The sequence below is a fragment of the Schistocerca nitens genome, chromosome 9 (assembly GCF_023898315.1).
Source record: "Schistocerca nitens isolate TAMUIC-IGC-003100 chromosome 9, iqSchNite1.1, whole genome shotgun sequence".
In the NCBI taxonomy this organism is placed as follows: Eukaryota; Metazoa; Arthropoda; class Insecta; order Orthoptera; family Acrididae; genus Schistocerca; species Schistocerca nitens.
In genome coordinates, this window is record NC_064622.1 from 289,329,836 (window position 1) to 289,342,253 (window position 12,418).

The 12,418-nt window shown below is 40.1% G+C and overlaps 1 protein-coding gene across 1 annotated transcript in view; it reads right to left on the reverse strand.

The window, feature by feature from the left end:
• Nucleotides 1-12,418, reverse strand: part of LOC126204186 (cubilin-like) — a 1,516,445-nt gene that overhangs the window by 48,264 nt on the left and 1,455,763 nt on the right. The window contains exon 65 of the mRNA XM_049938590.1: nt 9,586-9,746. Coding sequence (XP_049794547.1) covers nt 9,586-9,746 — 161 coding nt within the window. The remainder of the gene's footprint in view (nt 1-9,585; nt 9,747-12,418) is intronic.

Here is a 12,418-nt window from a genome sequence, read left to right on the forward strand (position 1 = left end):
GCTTGCACAGGATAGAGTAGCATGGAGAGCTGCATCAAACCAGTCTCAGGACTGAAGACCACAACAACAACAACACATATACAAATGGTGGTAGCTCTCATCTATGTCTGTCTGTCTTCTTGCACCCACAACTCCCTGCACTCCTACCTTCTACATTCTTCCCAAGTACAAAAACCCAACCACCTGCAGTGGTTACTGTGCAACAAGAGAGAGATTCTCTGCCCTTTTGGACTAACATCTGTAGCTTATTACCTCTAATCTACTATCCTACATAAAAGACAGCTACCATTTCATCCACTGCCTCTCCATAGATCCCTCTCCATTACCACCTAGTCCCTGCTCATTACTGTTGATGACACCTCCCTCTACACTAACATCCACAATGGCATAGTATTGAACACTACCTTTCCCAACACTCAGTTGACTCTAAAACCATAACCTCCTTCCCAGTCACCACAATCCTTACCCACAATTATTTCTTCTGTGAAGGTATTACCTACAAACAAATCCAAGGCACAGGAATGGGCACCTACTTGGCAGCATCCCATGATAACCTATGCATGGGCCATCTAGAAGAATTCGCCCTAACTACCCAGAACCCCAAACCCCTCACCTGGTTCAGAATAACAAATGACATCTTCATGATCTGCACTGAGGGTGAGGACACCCTATCTACACTCTTCCAAAACTTCAACACCTTGTCCCCTGGCTCTCCTCAGCCCAACAAGCCATCTTCCTTGATGTCAATCTCCACCTCAAGGATGGGTCCATCAGTACCCCCTTCCATAACAAACCTACTAACCACCAACAATACCTTCACTTCCACATCAAGAACTCCCTTTCATACAGCCCAAGTGTCCAAAGTTGTTGTATCTCTAGTGACAAGTAGTCCCTCTCCAAATATGCTCAAGGTCTCACTGAGGCTGTCACAGATCAAAAGCATCCTCCCAACATTGTCCAGAAACACCTCCCACACTTTGCCCCTCCCTCCCTCCCCTCCCCTACAATCCACCACATAGCCACTGTCCTGCAGCAATTGGTCACCCCTTTTGTGATTCAGTATGATCCAGGAATGGAGCAACTGAATCACACTCTTCTCCAGGGAACTAACTGCTGAGACAACATGAACAGCAGGTGCCAACAGCTACCTACACAAATGTATATCCCCGAGGCAGTACCATGGCCTGTGCAGTGGCAGACTCAGGGCTTTGGCAACTCCAGCTGGCAATCCACACTGCCAAAGCAACAGAGGGCAGCACCAGAGGTAGAGTCAAAGAGATGTGTGCAGCTACGATTGGTGCATGTGCAGGCCAGACTATTTCCTACTTCTGCAAAAATCAACTGGAGCTAATCACACATCAGAGATTACTCCATGACACAATTATGTAGGCTTGCACTCTGGCTCGAGAAGTCAGTTCTAGTGCAGCAAGCACCACAGAAAGACTTCACTCACTACAATGTGGATGCCTCTTCACTCTGCACACCACCAAGGGACCAGACTTCATCAATGTAATGGAGCCATGCTGGGAGGGTTTGGTATACTTCTTCACTGCTTTGACAGTGTCAAGACTTAATGCTGGTAGCATTTGGACAAACTTGGACAATTTCTCTGGTTCTCTTGTTGGAACATCATCAATGATGTACAACCCCAAGAAATTCCAAGTGTTGTTATTCTGTTACAACTTTTGTACTTTAACGTTCACCTAAGACTCCAGACTTTAACTTTTGGTTCCTACTTCAGAAATTAAATTGTTTAAGTAATTGGGAAACTTTATGTTACACTTTAGACTTTAATTCAGTCAAACATATGAACTTCTAACTTTGTGGAACTCTGAAGCTGATTTTTGTTATTGAGCACTCATTTCCAGAACTTACTGATGTGTTACAATAGAGCAAGTGGCACTGTCTAGATGTAACATGTACTTTTTTACAATAAGACTTTTAATGGCATGACTCATGTATTTTTGTGTGATATTTATGTTGGGATGGGATATATCACTATGCACCTCCTACTGTGCTCTGATATGAGAAATAGTTTCCTCGCTACTCTATGCATCCCTCCAACAGTGGTATTCCATTGTCCATCCAACCTAAGCAATATTCTTGTTGATCCATATTCCACTCCTGCTTCCAAATCTCTGCCCCACGACTCACATCCCTGCAGTAGACCTAGATGCAAAGCATGTCCCATACATCCTTCCATTGCCATGCATTCCACTTCCAACACACACATCTCCTACTCTATCAAAGGCAGGGCTACCTATGAAAGTAATGATGCTATCTACAAACTAAGCTGCAGCCACTACATTGCATTCTACATGGATATGACAAATAACAATCTGTCTGTCTGCATCAATGTCCACTGAAAAATTTTGGACAAAAGACAGCTGGACCAACCAGGTGCTGTGCATCCCATTCAACACAATTTACTTCACTTTAATGGTTGCTTCACAGACCGTGTCTTCTGGATTTGTGCCTTCAGTGTCAGCTTCTCTGAAATGCCAAGAAGGGAACTCTCCCTGCAACATATCCTTTATATCTGTAACTTCCAGGCCTCAACCTTCTCTAAACCATCCCTTCTCCCTGCTTAATTCCTTCCTTGCTTGTACTCCAGTACTATATGTTTCTTCTATCCCACCAGTTCAATCCTTCCCTTTCTCTACTACTCTCCTCTTCTCTTTCCCCAGCTCAGAAACTAGCAGCCCTATCCCATCCCAACACATACCTGCATGCTCCCACAGGCAGTTCTATCATCTTCTCCCACTGACACCCCTACCCTGTTATCCTTCAGGCTCTGCCCCACACATCTTCAGTACCCTCACTGTCATCACCAGCTAACATTGTTGCTAACCTCAGATGCATTCACATTCATCCCTTAGAACTTGAAGATGACAGTGGCCACGTATGTTTGAGTTGCACATGTGTGTGAGTTTTTTATGCCTGCTGAAGGATACAGTCAGAAAGCTGAAAATATCTAGCATTCTTTTTCATTGGGTGTATCTATGACCCAATGCCTCCTCCATGTGGTGAACAACAAGCTATGCTTTCCATATTGTTGGTACTACAACATTTATGTACAAAATTATGAGACAGAATTGTTGTTCAGTAGATACCTCCATATGATGAAATTTTAATGCTGGTGACAGAAGCATATAAAAGTATATAGAATATAATATGTTTCAGGACTAATAGTTCCACACTGATGGAAGAGAGAGGGATAGGATGGCAAAGTTTAAAAAGTAAGGACAGATCACTGAGCCCCACGTTTGGTGGACCCACCTGATGTCCCTCTCATGCTGGGATCTCAGTTATCTGCCCTTGGTTTTTAATTTTCCACAACCTGTCATTTTCTCCTACCCACGGAAGGAACTATTCATGATAGTGTATGTACTTTCATATACATCTACTGGCAGTACTGAATTTCACATTCTAAAAATAAGTACTGGCCAGCAATTTCCTTTTCACACAACATTTAATCAGTACTATTACATATTACCCACATACTCACTTATCAAATAGGTGTCATACTGTCTTGTATATATGTTTCTCTCAAACATTTTTACATCCATGATGGATTTTACATTACTTGATAGGTAGCTGTATAGTTTTATCTCCATGTGAAAGTTTCATTTTCTACATATGTGACAAGTTGTAGATCTAACATGTTGAGTATACATTACAGGGTGACAATTATTGAACTATATGAGATAAAATCATCATAACCATTTGCATTAGGACATTCAAACTGCATAGTTGACAGCAGGGCATGATGGGAATTAGTATGTGCACTATGGTTTGGTTTAGAGATGAAGCCCACTTTCTCCTGGGTGGGTTCATCAATAAGCAAAATTGGCACATTTGGGGGACTGAGAATCCACATTTCACAATCGAGAAGTCTCTTCCCCCTCAACTGGTGACTGTGTGGTGTTCAATACCCAGTGACGGAATAATCAGTGCAATATTCCTTGATGGCACAGTCACTACTGAATGGTAAGCGAAGGTTTTGGAAGATGATTTCAATGCCATTATCCAAAGTGACACTGATAATCCTGATTTCAAGAAGATGGAGCTCAACCCCATCAAAGCAGAATACTGTTTGATGTCCTGGAGGAGCACTTTGGGGATCACATTCTGGGTTTGGGGAACCCAGAGGCCAATGGCATGTGCCTTGATTGGCAGCCACATTCTCCGGATCTGACCACATGCAACTTCTTTTTGTGAGGTTATATTAAAGATGAGGTGTGCAGCAATAAGCCCAAAACAATGGAAGAAAAGAAATCAGTTTCCATTGTTTGAATAACCTTAAAACCTCTGCTGAGCTGAAAACAGCCATTCGGCAGGTCATCGACAGCACTGATGTTTCAACACTTCAGCAGGTCATGTAGAATTTCGCTATTCATCTGCACCACACCATTGTCAAGGACAGCAGGCATATCGAACAAGTCATAACGTATTATCATTGCTGATCATGTATGTCTTAACCAACTGTAATATCTACAAGATATACATGGAGGCATTTTTAGAATTTTTAATTTTTTACACAAAAGCCTACAGGAATCTGTAATGCTTTTTCCAGCAGAAACGAAGTGCTCAGTGCTGCAGGAGAGTTACCTAGAATGTGATTTCAAATGCTGCCATGCGCGCGCGGGTGTGTGTGTGTGTGTGTGTGTGTGTGTGTGTGTGTGTGTGTGTGTGTGTGTGTGTCCTTATACTAGAAAAAGGGCAGTATCTTGAAAGTTAGCTATCTTGTTAAGTGTGTCTATGTGCTTCATATCAAGCAAATACCAGTGAATAGTTGCCTTTCTCCGTTTTTATTTACTTGAGAATCTAAAATGTTATGACATTCCTCCCATATGGACGGAGTCACACATTGACTATGGAAACCAGTGGCACTGTCAAACTGTACCACAGGAACAATATACAGAAGAGGGGGCCATGAAATAGAGAGTGTCAAATGTTCAATATTAGATCTGCTCCTGTTCCTCATCTACATTAATGATGTCCCATGACTTTAAAGATCTATTCAAAAACTAATGTTTGCTCAAGACACGACTAAAGTACTCCAGACGTCAATCTGAGCACAGATAATAGATGAGGCCATAAGGGTTTATAGGAAATAGTAAGTCTTGATGTTTCAGGGATCACAATTATGCAAGAGACCAATGATCAAACACTGAATGAAAAAATATGTGTAAATTCACTGGGGCCCTGCTCGATAAAAATCTCAACAAAACAGAGCTTATGTAAAGATAAACTCAGTTTCACCTGTTTTGTATATTTTTCCTCCAATGTTGTCTTACAGAATTATAGTCTGGTGCATTACAGCTGAAATAAAGAAGGTATTCATTCAGCAAAAGGGGGTAATAGGAATGCTGTGCAAAGCAGATAATTATACAACTCTCAGAGACCCATCCAAATATTTTGGAATTTTTATTCTCATTTCTCCTTACATTTCTCCATAATGGTGTTTAATGTTAATAATAACAATTAGCTTCAGTTGCACTGTGATTTATACATCCACACTGCAAAGGAGGAAATTATTTCAATGTAGAGTTTGCTTAGTTGCTTTCACTGCAAAACATATCTTTATTTTTATGACCCATATATAACTGTTGTTTGGTGACAAATATCAGTATGACAACATTTTTAGCTAACAACAGCAGTTATTTCACTGGGCAAATGCAACTGCTTTGAATGTTGCAGCTTCCTGTTAATTCCACTACTATATTTAGCCAGAGCAAGCAGAAATGGTTTATAGCAATTTAATGTTAGATCAATATGTGATATCTGACATCTGGTTCAATTTATAGTGTATATTTTAACTTTTTTTCACCCTCTTGAGGGATTTCCTTCATGACAAGAAGGAAAGAAGATTAAGAATAAAAGATTTATGAGTAATGATACAATTAAAGACAAAGCACAAGCCCAGTTTGGGGAGGGAAATTAGTTGTATCCTTTTCAAAGTATCCATTCCAGCATTTGTCTTAAGCTGTTCATGGGAACTACTGAAACCCTTGATCTGGGTGCCTGGGTGGAGAAACCAGTCCCAGTTTTACCACATTAGGGTCCAGTGTTTAGCCATTGTGTCAGCTCAGTCAGCCATTCAGGACAAGATCACTGAACATTGTGATCTCTGGAATCTATGAAATATCAGATGACAAATACACGTTTGTTCCTTGGTAGGTCAATGGGAACTGAGATGCTTGTATTGCACATTTGAGATAAACTGTGGATGGTATTAGCTGATTCATGCTGAAAAAGCAATTTCTGAAGATGTGTGACATGAAGTAGAAACCACTAATATCATGAACGTAACAAATATCTTCACTTTCTTTTCCATTACTGGTTATAACATTATGGACATTGTATCAGTAGATTCGGTAATGCTTTCTAGTTCATCTTTACAATCTCTCTAAGTTGTTCACACATTATTTTGACAGATGACATCTTACACCCTATAAATTCTATAGACAAGAAATATAATACAGATTTTACAGCTTATCAAAAATTATCTTTAATGTAGGCTTACAGCCAAATTTTCAATTATACAATTATCAAGAAAACATAAATTTTGAAATAGACGATATGCATATTATATGTTAACAAAACTCTGAGTACTAACATTGTAGAAATAGCCATGTTAATTTCAATAACAAACCAAAAGACAAAAATTGCAAATTGTGCAATACTTTTAAATTATTAATTAAATTATCTTTTGGATGTTTATGTCTCATCCAAAAACTTAAGAGACAGAGATACTAAAATTCTTTGTAATTTTTGTCAGTTCTATCGCACATAGAAAACAGCTAAGTTTGAAATATGAAAATTTCATCATAATTTTGAATTAAAAAGCAAGTCGATTCACAAAACTGTTCAAACTAAAATTACTCTTATTACATGTAACTCCTGATATGAAACACAAAACAGATTAACCTATTCATAGAAAAATGCAAAACTGCAAAACACCTGTTCGACAATCAGAGTGGAAAACACACCAAAATCAAATGAAGTATACCACTGTCAAGACCATATAAACATCATATACTCATAAATAATTACCAATAGTTACAATAAGCATTATTCTCACCTGCATGTTTCATAGATTTCTAGTTTTTGTAATGATATTAACTTGTGTCAAAAGTGTGTAAACAAAAACCAAAATAACAACTCCAGCCTGACCTGGAGGTTTTACGAGGTATTTGACGTATCAGTGCAGATGATGCACTTGGTTGTCAGGGATGCTCAAAAGCAGATGTATGTTAAAGGGTCACCCTATATTTGTAGTCATCACTAAGATATGTGAATACTGTAATTGATTGAAAAAGTGCCAAAACCTACAATTAAACCATCTAGTGGAAAATGACATCATGACCACTACTATTTACTTAAAGGTAAACATCAACTTAAATCTACTACCAGAGCGTATTTTTACACGCTTGTACAAGAAGAAGATGCAGGAGCCTGGGGGAACTATTGTCAATACTTCATCATCATAAGGCTAAGTACAATTAATTCAGGTACACCTTCTTCACTTTGTACAAATTCAGATACTTTAGGATAGCAGATGAGAACTAGAATTTGGTCATACCCAAAAGGTATCAGGACAGGTGGGTGAAGAGCCATTAGATGAAGGATTCATTCTTTCCTTACTATCCACTGCTGAAATGCTATATGCCAAACACACACAAAAGATTTGTAAAGGCTGATATGTTTGAATTGTTCTTAAAGTTTAGGTGAACCTTAACCATTTTGTGGCTATGGGCATATATGTATGCCCGGCAGGTAGAGCATCCAGTTGGTTATGGGCGTACATTTATGACTGACAAGGCAGCAATTTACATCTGGCAGGCAGAAATGCCTGATGGTTAAGGCCATACAAGTACATTTAGGCATACGAGCAGGTAAATGTGTATAACAGAATGTTGTCCGTGTTTCAACACTGTTGCCAACACATTATCTATTCTTTTTTGTAATGTTGGAAAGCTCAACAGCTTTTATCTGCTCCTGGTTCATTTTTGCTTATGAGTCAATCTAATAGAGACAATTTGATTTCCTAATGTATGCAAGACAAATGACACAAATATATATAATTTGAAGGGCATGAATTATCCCAGTGAACTGATGTATCAGATGTTTCAAAGAACTTGCAGTTTCTCAGCAACACTTGCAGTTGCACAGAACAGAAAATGTCATGCACAGCCAAGTAACTGTAAATTGATTTCATAATATGCAAAGTACACATGACACAAACATACATAATATGAAAGGCCAAGAATTATTCTATAGAAGTGACGTATCAGATGTTTCAAGAGGTGCAGCAGCATATCTGCAGTTTCTCAGCAACACTCACAGCCATGCAGAACAGAAAATGGCATGCACAGCCAAGTAAATTCAATTACACGGAAGCACCATAGAAACTGGTATAGGCATGCATATTCAAGTACAGAGATATCTAAACAGGCAGAAAATGGTGCCATGGTCGGCAATGCCTATATAAGACAACAACTGTCTGGTGCAGTTCTTAGATCCGTTACTGCTGCTACAATGGCAGGTTATCAAGATTTAAGTGAGTTTGACCATGATGTTATAGTCACCACACGAGCAATGGGACACAGCACGTCCGAGGTAGTCATGAAGTGGGGATTTTGCCATATGACCATTTCATGAGTGTGCCGAGAATACCAGAAATCTGATAAAACATCAAATCACCAACATTGTTGTAGCTGGAAAAAGATCCTGCAAGAAAAGGACCAATAATGACTGAAGAGAATCAGTCAATGTGACAGAAGAGCAACTCTTCCACAAATTGCACCAGATTTCAGTGCTGTGCCGTCAACAAGTGTCAGCGTGTGAACCATTTAAGGAAACATCTTCAATATGGGCTTTCAGAGCCAAAGGCCCACTCATGTACCCTTGATGACTGTACAACAAAAAGCTTCAACATGAACATTTGACTGCTGATAACTGGAAAAATGTTGCCTGGTCAGATGAGTCTCATTTCAAATTGTATTGAGCAGATGGACATGTACAGATGTGGAGACAATCTCATGAATCCATGGACTCTGCATGTCAGCAGGGGATTATTCAATCTGGCGGAGGCTCTGTAATGGTGTGGGGTGAGAGAGTTGGAGTGCTATGGGACCCCTGATACGCCTTGATATGACTCTAAGCGGTGACATGTAAGCAAGCATCCTGCCTGATTACCTGCATCCATTCATGTCCAATATGCATTCCAACATACTTGGGCAACTCCAGCAGGACAGTGCAACACCCCACATGTCCAGAATTGCTATAGAGTGGCTCCAGTAACAATCTTTTGAGATATTTCTAAAAATAGCTAATCTAATGAACCATCATGTGAAATAACAAGGCCCACTCCTTCTGAAGAAGATATTTTTAGACATATCAAAAGCTAGGTCAAGGGCTAATAAACCTTTGTTTTGCAACTTGTTAGCTTTGTTCATTGTTTTAGGAGTTCCACACTTTAGAAGCAACAACATTAAAGTAATTAGAAACTACTTCTTCTTGGTTCAATTAAACTGCAAATTTGAGATTCATTTTCACATTACAAGAATTTATACTCACTTTCATACTGTCTACATTGCAGTCTCTACCGATATAAAAGTCAGATACATACAGAGATACTGTACTATTCTCCGGTGCTGAAATCATTATTGTACATCCAGATGATGTAAATTTGTCGAGTCGGATACGTCCTTGCACATGGGAATAATTACGATTACAACCTGAAACAAAAAATTGATGATATTAAATGTAGAAAACCTATAGAAAAATTAAAGAAACCTTTGGAGAAAAGAGAAGTAGCTGTAACCTTTGGAGAGAAGAGAAGTAGCTGTATGAATATAAAATCTCAGATGGCAAGACAGTACTAAGCAAAGAAGGGAAGCCTGGAAGGTGGGAGGAGTGTACTGAAGACCAGTGCAAAGGAAACTATCTTGAAGACAAGATTATGGAAAGGGAAACAGAAGTATATGAAGGTGAAGTGCGAGATATGATACTGCAAGAAGAATCTGATGAAGAACTGAAAGACCTAATCCAAAAAAAGGCAGCTGGAATAGACAACATTCGCTCAGAATTATTAAGATCCTTAAGTGTAAAACCATATTCAAGATTAGATGGGTACCGAGATTGCTAGTAAGAGGTACTGACTCAAAACGAGGAAAAAAGAAATGTAATGGACAGCATGGCACTGGTTGACAGGACATGTCATAAGGCATCAAGCAGTAGTCAGTTTGGTTATGAAGGGAGGAATAAGTGTGGTGAGGGGTGGAAGAAGGGATGGGGGAGCAGGATGAAATGTGAAGAGGAAAACCAAGGCTTAACTACAGTAAAAATGGCATCCGTCCATCCTTGAGGGATGATGGTGTAGCATGCTTGGTTCAGAGTCTGCAGCGTCTGCTGTGGCTAAAAAGTCCCACTCAAGAGTGGCAGTCCCTACTGCAGTTTGGACATGTGAAATTTGAGAGACTTCGAACAGAAGCCACTCTGTCTCTTCGCTTTGTCCTCTTCCTGATTTGTTCCTGTGTGCATTCGTCCTCTGAGAGCTTGACGCCATTGCGCACAGTTACTCGCCACTTGACACGGTCATCTGCAATGCTTTCCCAGCGACTTGGATTGATTCTGGTCTTGGTCAGGTCTCTCTTGCAGACATCCTTGAAACGAAGATGCGATCATCCCACTGGCCTCACACCTTCCTGAAGTTCGCCGTACAGCAGCTGTTTCGGTATCCATTCAGGATCCATGCACCTGACATGTCCCAACCATCTTAGACGTCAATGACTCAGGAGTGCAAAGATGCTGGTTGTGCTTGCACGATGAAAGACTTCGGTGTTGGGTACTCTATCTCTCCAAGAGATCTGAAGGATCTTCTGGAGACAGCGGAGATGGAAGCTGTTGAGTCGAGATTCATGCCTAGAAAGAGTTGTCCATGTCTCACAGCTATAGAGAAGGGTGCTTATAATACAACTGTTGTAGACTTTTAATTTAGTTTATGTGGTAAGCAGTCTGTTGTTCCATACTCTGTTTTTCAATCTAGCCATGACAGATGATGCCTTTGCGATTCTGTTAGTAAGTTCAGTGTCCATGGACAAGTTGCTACATATTGTGGATCACAAGTAGGTAAAGTCATCAACTATCTGGAGAGGATTGCCATCAATGCTAATGGATGAAAGGTTGGTAGTGCTCTGCGCCATGATCTTAGTCTTTTGAAGGCTGATGAGTAGACCAAACTTTTCACAAGCATTTGATAATTTGTTGATTATATACTGCAGCTCATCTTCTGTGTTCGCTACTAGAGCTGCATCGTCCGCATATAACAACTCACGGATAACAACTGTATTTACTTTGGTCTTGGGCTTGAGGCGAGCAATGTTGAAAAGATTTCCATCAGACCTCGTATGTAGATACACTCCCTCCTCACAGTCTTCAAAGGCAAATCTGAGCAGAAGGGAAAAGAAAATCCCAAATAATGTAGGAGCTAACACACACCCCTGTTTCACACCGCTATTAACAGGGAATGCTTCTGATGTTTTACCATTGAAGCAAATTGTTGCTTGTGTTTTCTCATGGAAAGAGACAATTATCTGCAGTAGTTTAGGTGGGCATCCAATCTTCTGCAACAGTTTGAAAAGCCCATTTCTGCTCACTAAATCAAACGCTTTAAGAAGGTAAATGAAAGCAATATAACGTGGCCTCTGCTGCTCACGACATTTCTCTTGTAGCTGTCTTAAGGAGAAGATCATATCTACGGTTGATCGGCTGGGCCTGAAGCCACACTGAGATTCTGGGTAGATTCTGGAAGCTAATATCTGTAATCACATTAGGATGACTCTTGCATAAGCTATCCCGGCTACACTTAGTAATGAAATGCCTCGGTAATTGTTACAGTCACTTCTGTTCCCTTTCTGTTTATATAGAGTAACTATCCTCGAATTCCGCATACTCATCGGGACATAACCTTCTTCCCAGCTGGTTGTGATAAGTGAATATAAATGTTTGAGAAGGACAGACTTGTTATACTTAATAACCTCTGCTGGGATCCCATCTTCACCTGGGGCAAGAGAATCTATTTCTCTACTAAGTTCTTCCATAGTAGGCATTGCATCTAGTTCTTCCATAACTGGCATTTGTTTGATGGCGTCACATGCATCCTTGCTAACTTCATTCTTGGCTGCATACAACTCGAGGTAGTGTTCAACCCAGCGTTCCATTTGTTTGCCTTCATCAGTAATGACTTCACCCGTCTTGGACTTCAGAGGAGCTGTTTTTCTGACAGTTGGTCCAATTGCTTTCTTAATACCATCATACATTGCCTTAGCATTCCCAGAGTCGGCCGCTTTCTGTATACCTGCACATAAATTCAGCCAGTAGTTATTTGTGCATCTCCTGGATGTTTGCT